The sequence below is a fragment of the Camelus bactrianus genome, chromosome 5 (genome assembly GCF_048773025.1).
Source record: "Camelus bactrianus isolate YW-2024 breed Bactrian camel chromosome 5, ASM4877302v1, whole genome shotgun sequence".
In the NCBI taxonomy this organism is placed as follows: Eukaryota; Metazoa; Chordata; class Mammalia; order Artiodactyla; family Camelidae; genus Camelus; species Camelus bactrianus.
Window position 1 is genome coordinate 88,531,082 of NC_133543.1, and position 18,797 is coordinate 88,549,878.

Sequence of the window (18,797 nt, forward strand, 5' to 3'; positions counted from 1 at the left end):
TTTTTGGGTGAGACTTTGAAAAAACAGCATATCTTTTAAACAACCATGCAGCACTGAAGAAGAAAAATAGAGTACGCAATGTTTTCTGGCTGTCTGCATGCTCCATTCTATAGAAGTTTTAGCCTGAATAGACTCTGGCTTGGTAATGTTAGTTTGTTTTCAGGTCATTATTCACAATTCCAGTTTTAATATGCATGTCAAATAAAACCTGGACAATTGTCTTCATGCAATGGACATACATGACATTGTACTGAATTCTGCACTTAAGGATGTTTGGAAGAAGAGAAGTGAGAATACCAACAAATCGTGTATCTGTAATGTGCCGTTACTCTTAGCCAGTGCTTCTTGTAGCTCTTAGTCATAATAAATAATAGACCCAATAAGTGACAAATGATTTTACTAATCACAAGAACGAGGCATTCTTATTTCTCAGCACACTGCCATGCTCGTCACGTGTTATTAATCATGTCTCTAGTTTCTATAGAAAATAAATACAGTTGCCCAGGCCCCACCCCCAAGTCCGAAAACTAGTATCTTTGGGAATGGGGCCCTGGAATTACGCATTTTGTAACGCTTCCCAGGTGATCCTGTTGGATACCCAGGGTTGAGAACTGCTGAGGGCACGGGGAGAGGAGAGACAGATGGAGCTAATGAGGTTGTGGGAGTCTAGCCTGGAGACCACAGAACCTCTGAGGGGCCTCAGAGGCCTGGGGAGGAGTTGGAGGCATGACGCCTGGAGAACTTGGTCAGCCCAGGCTCACACGCACGAGCAGAGGGGACAGCGGGGCGGTTTCACACTTTGATTCTGAGCTCGGGTGAGAGTAGTCGCAGTTCCCACCCAGCAGCTCTTCACTTCTCTTCCAGCAGCCAGGATGCTGGAGGGCTGAGCTGTGGTCAGAGCAGGGGGCTAAGGCCTCGGGGTGGTGGGTCCCTCACAGAAGGGCCTGAGGGGGACAACTGCTGGGTCCTCAGCATGATGGGTTACCCTCAGGAGAGTGAAGACCTGTCTGCTTCCAAGGGGAGAAAGAGTTGGAGAAAGAGTGCTTTCCTCAGGCTGCCCTTCCCAGCCAGAGCCTGTGCTGTGACCACTGAAGTTCTGTTCATACAGAGCCACCTGGGGCACCACTTGAAAAGACTGACCCTGCTACACTTTGTTTGAGCCCATGGTGACAGCCAGTCGTAGGCTCCCTAAGGACACTGTCACTTGAGACAGGCCCTGAGGGCACCCCATCCCACCCTCCCACTTGAACCCAAATCCCAGACCTTCCCAGATTGGGCCAGAGCAGAACCAGCCCTGACAAACTGGTTATGGCAAAACCGTAAACAGAAGCTGAGTGTCTATGAGAAAAATACACTGACTGCCTGACACATCAAACACAGGTGTCCCCACTCTGTTGCTCTGTGAGGTAAATGGGGTAGGATCGTATTTTAGAAATATTAACCTACCCTCTCCCCGCAGTGTCCACCATTACTCCTCCAGAGGCAGTGGGGGGTGGGCAGGGACAGACAGAGCAGAAGCCCAGTCTTGGCTTGGGAATTTCAAAAACCCAACTCACAGGGTAGGTGGCAGGAACTCAAGACACATACAGTGGGTTTGGAAGAATATATGATGAGTTAAGAAAAAGGCCCACTCTTTCCCTACCGCATAGAGATTCCACAGGCTGGTGGGTGTTGGGGAAGCAAAGAGACTATAGATATTTTGGGGAATCCTGACAAGGGAGCTGTGTCTGAAGGGAGGGGAAAGTATGATAAATACCCTAAAAAGGTTTGGAGAAGATAAGGGTGGAAGAGCCCTGAGTCCCATATTTCCTGGGTAGAGGCTGAGAAAACAGCAAAACACAGAGTAGAACAGACTGTCCATCTCAGCAGATGGACTTAGGATAGCCCCGCAGAGCTTCCTGAAGCCCAGAGGGGTGCAGGACCAGAAGCTAAAATGTCCTTATGCCTGGGAAGCAGGCGGGCCCAAAGAGGCTCATAAGGAGTGAGGGAGCACCCAGCAGGGGCCATGCCCACCAGTGACCAACCAAGTGACAACCACATGGGAATGGGGATGTTTTAGCAGGTGCTAGCATGGATGGAGGACGATGGCTGAGGAACAAAGTCATGCAATGGACTTAAAATCTCCCCCAGCACCGCACTTAACCCCAAGAAAAGGTGGGAAGGGAAGCCTAAATTGACGGAGATCAATTTCTACCAAATGGTAAGACGGAGTTCATAAAAAAAATTACATTCAGTGTGAGAAAAATTGTTATGTTTCTTGCAGATTAGAGTTTATGGACTGAGTTGTACCTGGTATGTAACTAATATTTTCTTTATAGTTTTGTTATAAATAAAAGATGAAAAAAATTTTGGTGGAATAACACTCCACACAAAGAAGAAACATCACTTGCAGCGTTTGTCAATGACAGATTTTCCTTCAGGTCTTTGGATTCAGAGAACACAGGGATCTTGCCACAAGTTCAGATCAAATGATCATAGCATATTCTGAGTGAAACTTATATAAAACCTAAGTTCATGGATTGTTCTTTTTCTTTTTGTTTTCTCGATTGTTCACCCTCAGTGATCCAAATACAGGACTGAGAATAGTGCTCGCTGATAAGAGCTAAGGTTGAGAGTGGAGGGCGGGGGTCCCACTCCAACAGGCAGCTCTCCAAAACTGCTGCTCCATGGGGACCCCCAGGCAGCCCTGAAATGCAGTGCTGGGAGAGCAGGAGGGCAGTGGCAAAGTAGTGAAGAACCACAAGGGCAGGTTTCATGCGGGAAGCACAACTGAGACTCCCAGGAGCTGGGGCCACAAGTGTCAGGTGGTCCAGGAGCCGAAGAATCCAGAGCCCCTGCCTGAACCCATGGGCTGAGGGGTCCCCACCCACAGGGGCCAGGTCGGGGGAGAATGGTGAGGGTGGACACGGAGTTGTCAGCCCTGGGGTAATCCTAGTGCCTCTGGTTCAGAGATCTCCAGGCTTGACTCAGCTGTTCTCTTTCATTGCATCATCCCACAGTGTATCAGGCATTCCTGAGGGCTTCTGGGAGCACACGCAGGGCAAGGGCAATCGGGGAGGGCTGGAGAAGCCTGTGAGGGAAAGAGAAAGGAAGACAGTGACTAAACGGGGAGGGGAGGTTGCCTTTCCAATAGGGGAACCTAAATGTTGCCAGCCACTGCTAAGCAGGTGGAATCTGCGCCCCCCACCCTCTGCAGACCCCTAGCCGACATGCTACCAGAAAAGAGTCTGAGATCATGTCAACTTGGCTGAGATGAGTGCTTAGATAGAAACTCCCTCTTTTCAACCTTAGTTCTTACCAAGTGTGGAAATTCCATTCAACCACGGTTTATTAACTTGTTCCCTTCCAGTGGAATTCCAAGCAGGCAGGAATTGAATTGTGAGAGGACAGATCAATCTCCTGGGAGCCCCTGAAGTCACATCACTGCCCTTGATTTCACGCCAGCCCCTGTCCACCCTCAGCTGAGAATAGGATAAGAGTGGTTGGCCCCACAGTGAGTCCTGACATTTGTAATTTTCATGAGGCTGATCAGCTCTGAGTGGGGCCACTCCCATCCTCAGTGTCCCCAAGTCTGAGATCTGGGCACCTGGAGAGACTGAGGGGCTGATGCTGAGGCCCATGGCCCAGGGCAGAGCCTACCTGGACAAGAGCCGAACCAGCAAATGGGGGTTGGGGAGGTGAAGGCTGAGTCCCCCAGCTCCCTTCACTGGCTTCCAGGTGTGGAAAGGGGCCTGAGAGTGAGGACTCCGATGGTCTCAGGCCCCAAGGGCATCGATGCCAGCAGGGCTGAGCACCAGAGCCTGAAGGATGTCGGAGAGGGACACCACGCCCAGGAGGTGCTGGGTCTCATCCACCAGCACCAGCCGGTGCACCTGCGGATCCACAGGGGCTCAGTGAGGGGGCAGTGCCATGTGGCTATGGCAGCCACCAAGGTTGACACCAAGAGTCAGGGGCAACAATTTGACATAACTCTGGGAGCAAGAGAGTGTCTCCTATTAACCAGTTAGGGGTTGCTCTGACTACCCTGGGGTGGTCAGCTGGCTATGGTCCCTAGCCCAAGGGCCCCACTGAGAGGCCAATCATGGGCCAGTGAGGAACCAAGACCTTGGCCATGAAATGGGAAGACAGGGTAGGTGCCTGATGGACAGGGCTAGCTGGAGCTGCTCATGAGAAGGACTGGGCCCTAAGGGTTGGGAGCACATATGATGGGGCAGGCATGAAGGGGGTACCTGCTCCCGGGCAATCCGGTCGATGACTTCCCCCAAGCTCTCGTGGGGCTGGCAGGAAATGACTCCCTCCAGACACAGTGTCCTCTGCCTCAGTGCTTCACCCACACTCATGTCCAGGTGGTTGTATGTTTGTTGGGCTGCCAGGTGCTGAGCAGGGAGAGAACGGCTCTTAATCAGCCCTCGGCCAGGCTCCAGCCCCACAGATATCTCCCTTTATACACTGGTAAAGGGCTCCCTCCCGGTCCACAGATATTACTCGCCCCCGCATCGATCCTCACACTACAGCTTCCCTGTGGCAGCCCCAGCTCCCCTCTGTTCCCCACAGACACTTACAATCACATCAAAGCGGGAGTAGAGGCCCACGACCTGTCCTGTGGGGGTCGGGGTGCGGGGAGAAAGGTGAGAGGAAAAACAGGGGAGAGGTCCAGGTCAGAACTAGGATGCTGTGCAAGGGCCTGGGGCAGGCTTTTGGGATGAACTCCTCAACATCCTCCCCTCCCCCTGGGGCTACTGGCTATATAATGAGGCATCAGGCTGCCACCAACTGAACTCACAGATCAAACAGCATCACAGAGAGAAACACCTGACATCACGCCTCCTGAGAGGATGAGATGTGAGTCCATGGTGTCACCTCTGAAATATTCTAGCCTCAAATGTATAGCTTGACTCTGATCGAAACTTTAGATCTAATTTCTGGTTTACAGGAAACACAGGAATAGAGGAACAATGTTCGCTTTCTGGCCACCTCCAGAAAGCAAACAGACAAACCTCTCACAACGGGACATTCTACAGGACAACTGACCCAGGCTTCTCATCATCACCGTCGTGAAAATCAAGTGAGGAGGGGACTATCCTAGGCTGAAAGAGGCTTAAGGGACAAGGAAGCAAATGCAAAGCATGGACCTTAATTAGATGCTGGTTTGAACAAATCAACTGTAAAGAATGATACTAGTAGGGAAAATGGGGAAATGAGAATTAGGACTGAATATTAGATTACATTAATACATGATTTGTAATTTTGTTAGGTGATGTAGGAAATGTACTTAATATTAAGAGATGCAGATGCAATATTAAGGGGTAAAATGACATGATTCTGTAATATAATGCATTTTAAATTCAGCCAAAAAGAAAAGAAAAAAAAGAACCAGTTATGGCAATATGTTAACAGTAGTTATTCAGGTGCATATGTGGGGTTCATTATACAGCTTTTTCTACTATTTTTGTAAAACGCTTCTTGATCTCCAGCTTCATTACAGCGATTTTAACTTTGAAACAGTTTACAGCCGTGGTTTCTTTAACCCTTTTTCAGAGCAAGAACTTGAGGTCTGGTTCAGAAAGTCTAAGTAACTGGTCCAAGCCTCAAAGGAGACAGAGACTTCTAGCCCTGACTCCACCCTGGGCCCTGAGCTGATGTCACATAGACCCCTCCTCCCCACAGTCCCAACCCAGCCAAAGCCCCCATCCTGGGCGTAGGTACCAGTTTCATTGACCACAGGCAGTGCAGACACGCGCCGGTCCACAAAGATGTCCAGTGCATTCAGGATGGGCGCTGTTTCTAGAACCACGGCCAAGTCTCGGAATGTGCCGATGCCCAGATCTTGGATGGTGCGGGAGAGGAAGGAGGGCCGGGGCAGCAGGGTGCCCTGGTTGGGTTGGGGACAGGTAGGGATCAGGGTGAAGTAGCCCCCAGATGGATCCCAAGTGCTCCCTCCCCAATCCCTAGGGCTGAAGACTTTTCAGCCCTTCAGGTCGACTCCTGAGGCTGCGCCCAGGCTCACAAAGATGTGCAGGAACTTGAGCAGCCGCTTGTGTGTGAGGATGTGGAGCACAGCGCCTGAGACTGGGTCCAGGACGGGAAGGCGGTGGATCCGGTTCTTGATAAGGGTGTAGACAGCATCGAATAGGCTGCGGAAGTGAGAGAAGTGAGCCTAGGGCAGCCTGGGGAGAGATGCCCTTCATCCCAGCCCCCTGGAAAGGAGGACAGGGTGCCAAGCCTGCCTTATCTGCAGTCCACTGAGGATGAGCCCATGAGTTCAGAACTGAGATGCTGGGGAAGGGGTCTGTGCAGAGCAAGGAGGCTCAGGTGGATGACTGGGGACGCTTACCTGTCATTGGGAGAGATGGAGACTAGAGGCTTGAAGCAGCCTTGAAGGTAGATCTCTGTAGGAAAAGCCAGAGTCAGGGCAAAGGAGCTGGCCACCCTGCCTTGCCCAGCAGCCGCCAGACTATCTCCCTTCCCTCTGGCCCACTGGGCTCCCTGTCACCCTTCCCCTGCTCCCTCCAGGAAATTCCCAATGCCCTTTCTCTGCCTGAGGTCCTTGGCCCCACCCTCACCCACACACCCTCAGCCCCTTTGCAGGTCCCCTCACCCACTCACCTCTCCAGGTCTCAATCTTATGTTGTTCAATCTCATAGATCTGGACCTAGGGACATCAACAGAGCTCCCAAAGTCAGACATGGGCCCCCTGTCCTTCCTCCACCCCAGCCCAGATGGGTGTTCCCAGGACTCCCAGCCCACTCCTCACCAAGGGGGACCTGTAATAGCGGTGCAGCACCAAGATGAAGTCTGTGATGGTCAGCATCCCTGCAGGGTTGAGAGGAGGATGGACAGGGGCTCAGTCTGGGCATTGTGGCAGGAGGCAGGTTGAGGGGTCAGGCCCCCTCCCCCACCCTGCCAGTGTCCTTGGATTGAGGAAACAGTGGGGTTGCAGACAGCAGAGAGTAGGGCAGCTCCTCCCATGCTGAGAAATGGGGTTTACACTTTTATGCTTCTCCTGTAAACTCTCTCCTTCCCACCCACCCCTTTTTCATTCTCTGAATTCCTTTCTCTTCCTGTCCTCTTTTCCTACTCAGCACCTCTGACATGGGACCATAGGGTAGTACAGCTGGAGGGGTCTGCTGGTCACAACTATTCTACAGCGGGGGTCTACCAGTTGCCTACCGCAAGACTATGTTCCCTCAGTGCCAGGCCCCCTGCTCTGCTCAAGCCTGTGATATGTCAGAGATCAGCCCCCAAACCACCCCACAAGGTTCCCCCTTTCCCTTCCCCATCAGCTCTACCTCCCCAGTCCATCCTCACCCACAAAGCTCTGCTTCTTGCTGTCCCACAGAGGTGCCGCCCGGACGCCATTGGCCACCAGGGCAAAGAAGGCCTTCTTGATCTGAGTGCCGGGAAGAACAGTTGAGGTTTAGTCACTCTCTGCCCTTCAAAGATCCCCTGTCCCAATCAGGGTCCTTCCTGGGACCTTCTCCTGGGCCACCCTCTACATGAGCCTGCCCTGCCTTTCTCATGTCATGCAACACTGACGTGATCCTTGTCAGCACATTTGCTGCAGAGATAAGGCTGCTGGTGGCCAGAGGTGACCCTTCACCAGGAACAGCAGGGTGTGGGAAGCTAACTCAGTGTTTCCACTCCAAAGTCATAAATGTATAGGTACACACAGTGTACTCTTTGCTAATCTAAGTACTAGAGGTATAATTATTTACATAATATTTACAAAATGTTTTTCTCCAAACAAATTTTACATTGACTCATTTTGGCCTCATCCTAAATAATACTATCTATACATGCTGGTTGTATTTTTCTAATCCATATCAAAATAAATACAGAGCTACTAAATTCAGCATATTTGTTCATATGCAGCTAGAATCAAATAATGTCCTGTGGACCGTACTGTATACCACACTTCTACTGTATGCTATACCCTGCTCTCCTACACACCATGAGAAGAATGGAGCCAGGCATTTCGTAGCTTGGCCTGATGGAAGAGTGGGGACCAGAGCTCATTCTTCTTTTCTCTTACCAAGAGTTCCCTGCTTTTTGTCCTAAGCTCCCTTGCAATGTCTTCCATATAATTTGGGGTTTGCAAAGTGTTCTCATTTATCCTGGCTTGTCCCAGGAGTCCTCTGAAACTTGTAGGCTAAAGCAGGTACTCCTATCCCCATCTTAGAGATGAGAGAGGTAAAAAGACCAACCCAAGATCCTACAAAGTTGCCAAGCTGGGATGACAATTAGTGGGTGTGCACTGAGAGTAGAAGCCCTCCTCGCCCTGCCCCAAGTCTCCATGGTGCTAAGAAGGAGTTCCGGAAGGGGCTTGTAGGGGAGCATGGCTGGCAGGGGGTCCTGGGTGGGGGGGGGGTGAGGATGGAGGTGGGGCAGAGCTGTGGCCTCACCTCCAGCATGGTGTCGAAGATGACCAGCTTGGAGCTGGTTGCCATGGCATCGTAGCAGGTGTGCTCCTGCATGAAGTGCATGTAGACCTGGGCCCCTGGCTTCCGCAGCTCATCGTCCCAACCCAGCCTGGGTAACAGCAACTGCGGGGACGGGCATGGGGCCGGCCTCTCTTCCACCACGCCAAGCTCATCCCCCCAGGATGCTGTGGCTGAGAACTCTATGCCCAGATCCAGATCATCTGTGCTGGAGCCGGAGCCTGAGGCTGCACAGTCAAGGGGGAGGTTGTCCTGCTTTGTAGAGGGGCTGTCCACCCCGGCAAAAGGAGCAGCTTGGGCCAAGGGTGTGGCCTTGGGGAATGTGGCCTCCAGCCCAGTGGACTCAGCAGCTGGCCTGGACTGGGGACCTGTTCGGAGGAGAGGACAGTAACTCCATCTTCCAAAGCACTTTCTCATCTGCTGTCCTCACAGGAGCCTTGGGAAGCCCAGATGCTCTGGCCTCCATTTTGCAGGTGAGAGAGCTGAGTCTCAGTCACACGAGACAGTGGCTCTCTCCTGAGCTGGCCACGCTGGGCCCCTGGATCAGCAATGCGGTTGTCCTCTCCCAAGTGGGGAAACTGAGGCCACATGATGTTACGTGTCTGTGTTATGGAGGGATCCAAGGCAGAGTCCAGCCCCAAGCTCGGGGACTTCCCACTGCCCCCAGTCCCATCTCCCCAGAACTGGCCTTGGCCTCACCTTCCCCTGGGCCTTGTGGCTCCCCTTCCTCTGCATCCTCCTGCTTTGTCCATCTCAAAACCTTGGTCCCCTGTTTCCCATGACTTCTTTCTGAGCTGGTGGTCATGGCAGGTGACGGCCATGAAGAGCTGTCTCCTTGCTCTAGGAAGCTCATCTCTGGAAGGGGGAATGGGGCCTGTTTGGTTAATAGGGAGTAACACAATGAAATCAATTAAAATGTTATTAACAATGATATTTAATATTTGCAAGCTTCCAAAGGGCTTTTCCTCCAACTTGTTTCTCACTCAAACCTCATAGCAATCTTAGAAGGGAAGAATTATTAGCATCCCTATTTTACTAAAAGGGACCTGAGATCAGAGAGGTTATGCAATTTGCCACAAATCACACAGCTAGTAAATGATAAAGTAAGGAGGGTCCAAATCTTCAGACTCTAGGTCCCCCTTTTCTTCTTCTGAAAGAGGAGGAGGGGGGTGAGGGAAAATGAGGAAAAAGAAACAAAGAGGAACAGGAAAAGGAATGGAAGTCAAAAGCTGGGCTAGTGGAATGGAGGAGATTGGGGGCCTAGAGGCATGAGAGAAGATGAAGCTGGAGAAGAAGCTGGGTCCATGAGGAGGAGTAGCCCCACCTACCTTGATGCTCAGGTCCCTCAAGGCTGCTCCAGGAAGGGGTCTGTGTGGAGACGAATGACTGAAGGGGTGGGGAAAATGCCCTATGTTCCCAGCCACAGAGAGCTCCCCTTCCCACCACACGAGCATGCACACACACACAAACACACATAAACACCCATGACCTATACAAACACTTATGTGCATTCAGAAAGCCACCCATTCAATTATGCCAAGCCACACACAGAACCACATATACTCACACAAAGAACATACACATGCAGACACTGCATGCTCATACACACAGAGTAAATCCTGGCCAAACACACACACAGGCACGCACACGCGCGCACATCCCCGCGGCGGTGTGCTCCCGGCCCTCTGGCCTCAGCTACTCCAGCTCCCGGCCCCCAGGAACCCCTGTACCCTGCGCAGTGCGTGCTCCAGCTCGGCGGGCTCCATGAGCAAGTGCGCAACACTGTTATCTGGGCAGCACTATTCTGGGCCTGGCCCCTGGCACCCTGCCCTCCCGGATCGGGTTCTCTCTGATTGGGTGTCAGGCAACGGGGAGGAAGGAGTCCACCCACTCAGCCGCTCCAGCCCTGCAGCCTGGGAGCTGGGTGGGGTGCAGAGGGGCGTACCTGGAATTTTGATGTCCGATCCTGGGCTGCCTCCCGGGTCTCCAAGGAGAGAAGGACCCTGCTATGGGGGAGGTGGCTTGGAGCATTTCAGGGGCACTGGGGGTGGGAGGAGGCAGGATCTCAGAGTCCTGGGTTCCCACCCTGAGGGCCTCCCTCATCTTTGTCAGGTGCCAAAGGAGGGGAAGTGGAGGCAGGTTGAGCTTAACTTTTCTTCTGGTACAAACTTCGGTTATGGTGAATGAGGAAGGGCAAGTTGCAGCCAGCTGGGAGGCTGGGGATAAGGGGTTTGTGGGTGGTCCTGGGAGAGTGGCCAGTGTGTTTCCAGATGTCACATTTGAGTCCCAGGAGGCTGTCCCTGTCTCTGGTGGAGTAGTTGGAGTGGAATGGTTAGGGCAGGTAGGGAGTTGTGAAAGTCACCTTGAAGCTGTGTGGTGGGCTTGAAGGCTCAGGGCCTGCACTTGTCTGCAGTGTGAGAGACACCTGCTTCTACCTGCGGAGGTAGATCCAGGTGTGCAGGAGCCTGACTTTCTTCATCCCTCTGTGTGTGCTGTTCCTGCATCTCCTGCTTGCCTGCAGGATCCCAGGCAGCTCCGGTGGCTGCCCATCCCCTTCCTTGGCATTCCTGGGGCCTGAGTCAGTGTCCAAATTGGGAATGCTGACCCAGCTGCTCCAGCTCCCCTCTCTCTGCCCCTCCCTTCCTCTCCTCCTTCCAGCCTCTTCCATCCCTGCCTTGCCATGCAGTGAATAAACACTCAGTAATGGATTAGTGGATTTCTTGCTGAATTTACTGAACACATTTCCCATCATCCCTCAAAGCCCTTTCACTGCCTCTGGGGAACAGAACAAGGGAGGGGCTCACCTTCACATGTGTCTTGGATAGTCCTGGGGGCGAGTGCAGCTCTCCTCCCACAGGATCCCTGTGGCCTGTCTCGTCTCAGATGACAGAATGTTAAAGGCACAGCTAATGGGGAAAAGATCACTTGGACCATCCCTGGAGATATGTGGTGCCTCGGATCTGAAAAAATCCCACCTTCTTACACTCTGGGCCACCTGCACAGCCAAGCCAGAGACAGAACAAGCTCAGCTCACACCACTGCTATCTCCTGCAGTACCCCAGGCAGTTCCCCCTACAGCACCAGTAGCAGGAGCTCCTCTTTAAGAAAGTCTTCTCTGATGACATTACCCTCACTGCACTGATTTGCCCATTCCGTGTGCAAATCTCAGTGTATGCTGGGCTGGCACTCATATAACTATACATGTGACTAACTTTTATCTCTAGGCAAACAGTGGGCACCTTGAGGACCAAAATATGTGGGCTGGATGTGATGGAAAACCTGTTTGGGGGTCAGATGGACCATATTAAAATTCATTCTCAGCCATTTGACCTTGGAAAGCGTTGCTTGTTTTTTTCTGAGCCTGTTTCCACGAATGTAAAGTGAGGATAAAAACATTCTGTGGTTGAGACTGCCAGTTGCCATGCAATATCTATTTCTCTCTTCTTCCTGTAGTAACAGAAACACTTGCATTTCAACTGGAATGCCTGCCTACAATAAAGACCTAAATTCTCAACCGTTGCAGCTAAATATGGCCTAGTGATTAAATTTGGACAATTCGATGTGAGTGGTTGTGATGTGAGCAACCTCCAGGTCAGGCCTTAAAAAAAAGAGGCATTAGTTTCCCTCTTCTTTTTCCCCTTCTTTTTTATTGACGTATTTTCAGTTTACAATATTGTGTTAGTTTCTGGTGTACAGCATAGTGATTCAGTTATACATATAAATATTTCTTTTCATATTCTTTTCATAATAGGTTATTACAAGACACTGAATATAGTTCTCTGTGATATACAGTAGAACCTTGTTCTTTCTCTCTTTTCCTCTTCTGATGGCTGGAATGCTAATGTGATGGCAGGAGCTAGAGCAGCTATCTTGTAGCAAAGGTGGAAGATGCTTGTTAGAGGTTTCAGAGGCATCCTGCCAGGTTTAGATTGTCTGTAGACTATTATATGAGAGAAACAAACTTCCTTGTGTAAGTCATTTTTAAACTGAATCTTTGTTATAGCAACCAACCATGTATCCTAACTGAGGCAAAATTTGGTATCTGGAAGTGGCACTGCTTTAAAAGCCTAAAACAAACTGCATTGGTTTAGAGACTGGACTGCAGGTAGCAAAGAAAACAATTGTATGCCGGCAAGCTGGTGACCATTGTTATGTTACAGTAAAACATATGGCATATCTGTCATCCATGATGCCTTGAAACATAATCATATACGAAAAGAGCCTGTAACTCACAGAAACTGCTATGGATTGGCTGCTGCTTTCTGCTACTGTCAAATTCCTACAAGAGAAATGCCCTCAGGCTGCAAGTTGTTAAGAGGTATCTTGAACGAGGCAGCCTTAGCAAGGGCTTTACCTGTGGTCCTCAAGCACATCCAGTTCTGTACATAGTGGAAGCTGCCCCAGTGAGCAGAATAGGGAAGTTCTCTTCACCACCACGTGCATTTTTTCAGATGGCCTCAAGGAAGCCACCAGCAGTTTGAGAGAGAATGGGAATAACACCAAATCCAGAGTATATAAGCATAAAAATTATGAGAACAATGGCTGTGGTTATACAAATATGAAACCAGCCAGAAGCCTTGGACGATTTTGAGGGTGTTATATTAGCAAAGAAACTATAAACCCAGTCAGAAAAGACTGGTTTGACACCCCTCCTCCGTTGTTTCCAGCTTCTCAAATCTGCACCAGCAGGAAGAGAGCTGTGAAAGCTGTAAAGTCGGCAAGGACAGATGGGCTGTCCAAGGCAGCCACAGAGGATGTCAGGTAAGAAATAACTTCCCAGGAGGCAATGCCAGCAGCCACATAGGAGAGTGGAAGGGCTCCATCTCAGAGAGCAGAACCAGGCAGCCAGATAAGCTGCCTGAGAAATTACCCCACTGCAGGGAAGTGGCACTGTAATTCCTGCCCAGCTGGATTTAGTAACTGGCTAAAGATCAAGTGACTGCCAGGTATTTGTTATTCTTTTCTGTTCTGAAGCTTATCCTGTTCCTCCTCCACTGTTATTAATGGGGTGATAAATGTGTACTTTGTGAGGGGTAGCCAGGCGGTGGGTCTGGCAGGGCAATATCTATTCTCCCCTTCTTCCTCTACTAGTAAGTCTCAATTTTAACGAAGTACAAGATTTTAGTTCCCAGCTTCCTTTCAGATAGTGTGGTTATATGACTAAGCTTGGCCAATGGGATCTGAGCAGTAATGTTACATGCAACTTTTAAGGGTGCCCTTGGAAGGAAGGGGCAGATTTTCCTCCTCTTGACTGGAGTTACAATACAGTGGTAGGAGCTAGATCAGCCATTTGAACCCAACAGTGGAAGATGCAAGTAGAAAACAATAGAATCTCCTCCACTCTTTATCTTATAAAGAGAAATAAACTTCTGTCTTGTTTAAGCCACTGAAGCAGCCAAGAGTCTCTCTAACTAATGCATTTATATTACAGGATCGTGGTAGGGTTAGAAATTGCAAGTGCATATAATGATGCTTACATTTATGCAGTGCTGAATATCTACCAGACACTGCAGAACACGTTGTGTGCAGTATCCCATGTAATCCCTCACAAACCTGTACGGTAAATACTTTTATTATCATAATTCTACAGGTCAGTAAATCAAGGCCCAAAGAGATTAAGTAACTTGATCAAAATCTCAAAGCTAGCAAGATGGAGCCCAGGGTCAAACCTAGTGTTTCTAGACTCTAGTACCACACTCTCAGCCATTAAGCTTAATGTAAATGAAGCTCAGGCCTGGCATGTAATATATGCTCAGTAAGTGGTTACTATAATTATTACCTTGCCACCTGCTTCCAGTCCCCTTAAACCCTCCAACTACAAGGTTCTGAAAGCAGGCAGGCTGGGGGTGGGGTGGGGTGGGGGACTCTGACTCTCCAGTAGTCATCCGTGGTGGCATCGAAGTTGGAATGGAGGAGGGCTCAGCTGAGGCAGACACCAGCATTGCTTGACACTAAAATCAGAGTGATTTTCCAGTTGTAAAAAAAGGAGCTCCTACACCTGCTCTTGCGGCCAGTCCAGCCCTACCCATCCTCTTCAGCAGGGCGAATCACCAGAGGATACTGGCTTTGGTTGGGAAATAAATACTCTTTGGGTGTCAGAGTTTAGTCTCTGGTCATGGTATCATATTTCTTGAAACCTTGCTTCTTGGCTTGCTCTCAAAACTGGGTGTAATAAGGACACTGCCCCCTGAGTCTATGGTGAATCTGGCTGCCGTCTCTGGATAGGGGATTTGTCTAGGACATGGAGTTGGGATCCTGTCTGGGTGTTATTTATATTTCAGGGTGAGTAAAGCAGCTTGAGAAGGCCAACAGAGTAGCCTAGATGCAACCATTACTGATAAATCACAAACAGGGTCCCCTGTGCCAAAGTGGTTGGGAGGCTGTGAGAGCAGCCTTCATGCCAGTGGCCCAGACACTCCCACTCCAGTCCTGTCTGTGTGGCTGAAACCGAGCAGCATCTGTGCCAACAATCCAAGGGCTCGGACAAAACCAGCACCTTGCTACTGCAATTTAGTCTGCCCCACAGGCCCCATCACTGAGCCTTTTTCTGTCAGCTGTTGGAGATTGAAGTGCACAGATGGTGCTCTTGTCTACACATGATCCATTTTATCCCTCTCTTGGTAAACCGCCAAGTTTTCCTTCAGGGAACCACAAATTCTCCAAATTCAGAGAACATGGTTTTCAGAAGGACTTAACCATGGTTCCAGGGAGTATAACTCTGATTCAGACTTAGCCAATCTGGTCACAGTGAAGAGGGGCATTGACTGAATTAATCCAACAGGGTGAATCCTGGAACTTTTGCTATAACTAATGGAAACTCTTTCCCACTGGATTTGGAGCTATGAGAATGTAAGTATGGAGATTCTGCTATCATGCAAAGTGGAGCTGCCTGAGAACAAAGACAAAACAAAGGGCAAAAGAACCATGATAGGATGAGAAAGACCAGGTATTCCAGACATTCACTGAGCTCCTTGATCAAACTGTACCTGAAAACCCACCACTGGGTTTTTTTTCAATTACATTAACCAATAGAATCTTTTTTTGTTTAGTGCAGTTTGAATTGAGGCTTCTGTCACCTGTAGCTGAAAGAGCTCCGATACCAGAGTTAACAAAGAAACAAGGCCTAGACATTTGCAAAAGTTTCTGGGCATGATGTTCAGTCACCAAACCTTCCCAAGGAAAAGTGCACATTTGAAAAAGCAATTAGAGTAAATCAACAGGGTGTCAAGGAGGGTAAAAATGTACTTGGATAAACTACAGTGAAAGAAGAATTGGAATGGGAAAAGGTTAATGAAGGAAAACTTCCTAAAGAAGTTGAGTTTGGATATAGAAATAATAATCATGACACAGTAACTATTTACTGAACTCCAGCAAGGTAATGGGTACCGGGCTAAGCAGTCTACCTATGTGGTGGCATAATACTTTGAACATTGTAACCAAACTGAGGGGTACTTCTTTCTACCCTATAGTCCTTTTCTCACTCAAGCTTACAGTTTCTTGCCTCAAGGAAGAAATGATACAGTGCAAAGAAGAGCATCTTCTGGCTTTTGGGTTTCAAAAGTCAGGTCTTCTGGAAGGAAGGGGAATACTGTAATAGGGAAGAACAAATCTGACTCCATTTTAGATGTTTCTTTTACTTTAACCTGTGTATTCTATTGCTTTTGCTACAAGTTAACCACCAAAGGGATGTTGCCTATACGCTTAAATTATACAAAATGGCCCATCTCTGGGAACCCTGCCTCCCGGGAAGTGAGCGTTCAGCTAAAATACCTTTTATTAAGCTCACAGGAAACATCCTGACTAGGCCCACCTGGAATGACTGCAGGAAGGAAGAAATTAACATATCCCCTCCAGAGGCTGACCAAAACCAGGTTTGACTTTACTTCCTCCCCTTTTAGTACAAAAGAAGCCTGAATTCTAAGTCAGGCAACATGGTTCTTTCAGATACTAGTCTACCATCTTCTCAGTCTGCTGGCTTTATGAATAAAGTCACCATTCCTTGCCCCAACAACTCATCTCTTGATTTATTGGCCTGTCGTGTGGTGAGCAGTACAAGCTTGGACTCGGCTTAAAAATTGGGGATCTTTGGCAGGCTAGGCTATTCAGAAAACATATTCCACTAAAAATGATTTTAAATGGTGGATAAGACATAAAAAGCATCTTCTTAAAAGCACTAAAAGATAAGATAGTAAAGACTAGGCCCAACTGAAAGGAAAATGGGCACACAGCGAGGCTAGGGAGAAAAGAAGCAACTTTGCTCTAAGGCATCTACCAATTCTAGCAAGAGCCATTTGGGGTTTTGGAGGCCAAGGACCCATGTAAGTTGGGAGTATGATAGGAGATCCCATCTCTAAAAAGCTCAGAATGAGTATAATTCTGAAGCAAACTAGCTGTTACCTAAATTTAACAGTCAAGGTTTTCCTCATCTGAGTGATTCAGAGAGAACCAAAGTTCTAACTTGATTTAAGTGTAAGGTCAGTAATGACCCCAGGACTGGGCAGAAACAAACACAAGTGTTATCTGGAGACAGTTACCTCTTCCAAAGCCACAAATTATTCCACAACAACCAGCACATAGTTGAAAATACTCAGGTACACAGGGAAGCTAGGAATCATGAGAAAGAGCCATCAGAAAATACAGGTAGCAGGAAAAAAACCGTTAAGAACTTCAGAAACTGGAATTATCAGATACTTTATTTATAACAAATGCTTCTTACATGTAATACAATAGGAGACAAGTTTGAAAAGCATGGAGCAAATGGGAAATTATAAAAAAGAGCGTAACAGTTTTTTTTTTTTCAAAGCAAATAGAACTTCTAAAAAATGAATGAAAAATACAGAAGTGAAAGCAAAAACTTAATAAATGAATTGAAAGGAGATTAAAGACAGCTGAAGAGAAAATAGAATGTTAGGTTAGAGGAAGTTATCCAGAGTATAATATAGAATACAAAAATAAAAATATCTTCAGAAATACATATGAAGAAATAAGAAATATACAGGCTAAGCAGAAAAATCTAAAATATATTTAAAGAGAGTCTCAGGAGAATAGAGAGATAGTAGGGTAGAAGTCATTTGATGAGATTAGTTGATATTTTCAGGAACTGATAAACGTAAGAATCCCCAGATTCTAAAAGCCTACGAATCCCCAGGAGGATAAATGAAAGAAACCCACACACGGAAACATCATAGTGAAAACTACAGAGAATCAAGGCAAAGAGAAAACAATTGGAAAGTAACTGGGGAAAAATCACTTTCAAAGAAATGACAGTCTGATAGCTGACTTCTCAATAGAAAATGAAAACCCAGAAATTAGTGCAGGATCTTCAGTGTGCTGAAAGAAAGTTAATTTAACTTATAATTTTATACAAAGATAAAATTTACAAGGAAGATAAAAAAATGTATTTTATGGCAAACAAAAACAGAGTTTACCTCAGTGAAGGAAATTTCTAAAAAATATGCTTCAGAAAGAAAAAAAGTGGTCTTACATGTCAGATCTGAGAACCAACACGGTATAAACAGCAGGGAAAGTGGTAAAAATGTAGACAAATCCAAATGAATCATAACTGCAAAAAACTAAGAATTATGTCCTGTGAGGTTAGAATTGAAATACTGCCAACCATAAAATACAAATCAGGGGTGGTGAAAACAGAGTATTTAAAGTATTTGAAAATCCTTGTGTTATCTGGGAAGAGGAAAAAGTTTTGATTACCTTTAGATTTTGATATATTAATCATGCATGCTGTAATGTCTAGAAAAAGCCCTAAAGAATAAAAAACAGAGTTAGTAAATAAAAGAAGGAAGAAATTAAAGAACAAGAAACAAAACTGGTGGGACAAGTAGAAAGCACAGAAGATTTCAGAGAATAAAGATGAATTAGAATGATACTTCTTTAGCCCCAAGAGGAGATAAAGATCTCTTGGTCTGGTAGGAAGAGAAGAGTTAACATATGTGGGTCCCTGAGGAAGGAGAGCCACCTGTTCCCCGCCCTCCCCACCACTGTCTGGTTTGTGGGATCTAAAAGCAGAGGTAGTCTGTGCCTCACTTCCTGGATAAAATCCAAAGTAGAAAGTGTTACATGGTATATGTGGGGAGATAGGCCGTTAGATTGCTTTACAGGTTTCCCCAAACCCAGCATGGTAAGGGAGCAGCATTCCTTGGATCCCTTGGATGCTTTGGATCCTAGCATCCAAGAGCAATGCGGGAGATCAAGTCTTTGCAGGTCACATGACATTTCCCTCGACATAGCATAGTACCTAGGCAGTAAGAATGTTTATTGTGTGCCCAATAGTGGGACAGAAGTGGTGAGAGAGAGAGAGGATGAGAATGAGGAACAGCACAACAGCTACCTGTATGGCACATC

The 18,797-nt window shown here is 48.0% G+C and overlaps 1 protein-coding gene across 7 annotated transcripts; it reads right to left on the reverse strand.

The window, feature by feature from the left end:
* Positions 1–380: 380 nt before the first annotated feature.
* Positions 381–10,264, reverse strand: PRKAG3 (protein kinase AMP-activated non-catalytic subunit gamma 3). Of its 7 annotated transcripts, none has more exons than XM_074364308.1 (14): positions 10,169–10,264; positions 9,767–9,806; positions 9,138–9,293; positions 8,403–8,806; positions 7,309–7,390; positions 6,755–6,813; positions 6,607–6,652; positions 6,335–6,389; positions 6,008–6,134; positions 5,707–5,872; positions 4,563–4,600; positions 4,230–4,376; positions 3,640–3,872; positions 381–3,070 (listed from the first exon to the last, which is right to left on the reverse strand). In XM_074364308.1, the coding sequence occupies exons 1-13, from the start codon at positions 10,202–10,204 to the stop codon at positions 3,756–3,758; spliced, it is 1,473 nt and encodes a 490-aa protein (XP_074220409.1). In that variant the 5' UTR covers positions 10,205–10,264; the 3' UTR covers positions 381–3,070; positions 3,640–3,755. The 7 variants fall into 7 exon arrangements, with proteins under 7 accessions (XP_074220409.1, XP_074220408.1, XP_074220411.1 ...); XM_074364307.1 differs by having other exon boundaries at positions 9,767–9,824; positions 10,169–10,205; XM_074364310.1 differs by having other exon boundaries at positions 10,086–10,197.
* Positions 10,265–18,797: the final 8,533 nt, after the last annotated feature.

Coding starts and splice junctions, on each gene's coding strand:
- PRKAG3 (XM_074364306.1), bottom strand. CDS start 9,949: ATGCACATAAGTGTTTGTATAGGTCATGGGTGTTTATGTGTGTTTGTG. Junction 6,814..7,308: donor CAAGAAGCAGAGCTTTGTGG/GTGAGGATGGAC, acceptor TCAACCCTGCAG/GGATGCTGACCATCACAGAC. Junction 6,653..6,754: donor GCTATTACAGGTCCCCCTTG/GTGAGGAGTGGG, acceptor TGATGTCCCTAG/GTCCAGATCTATGAGATTGA.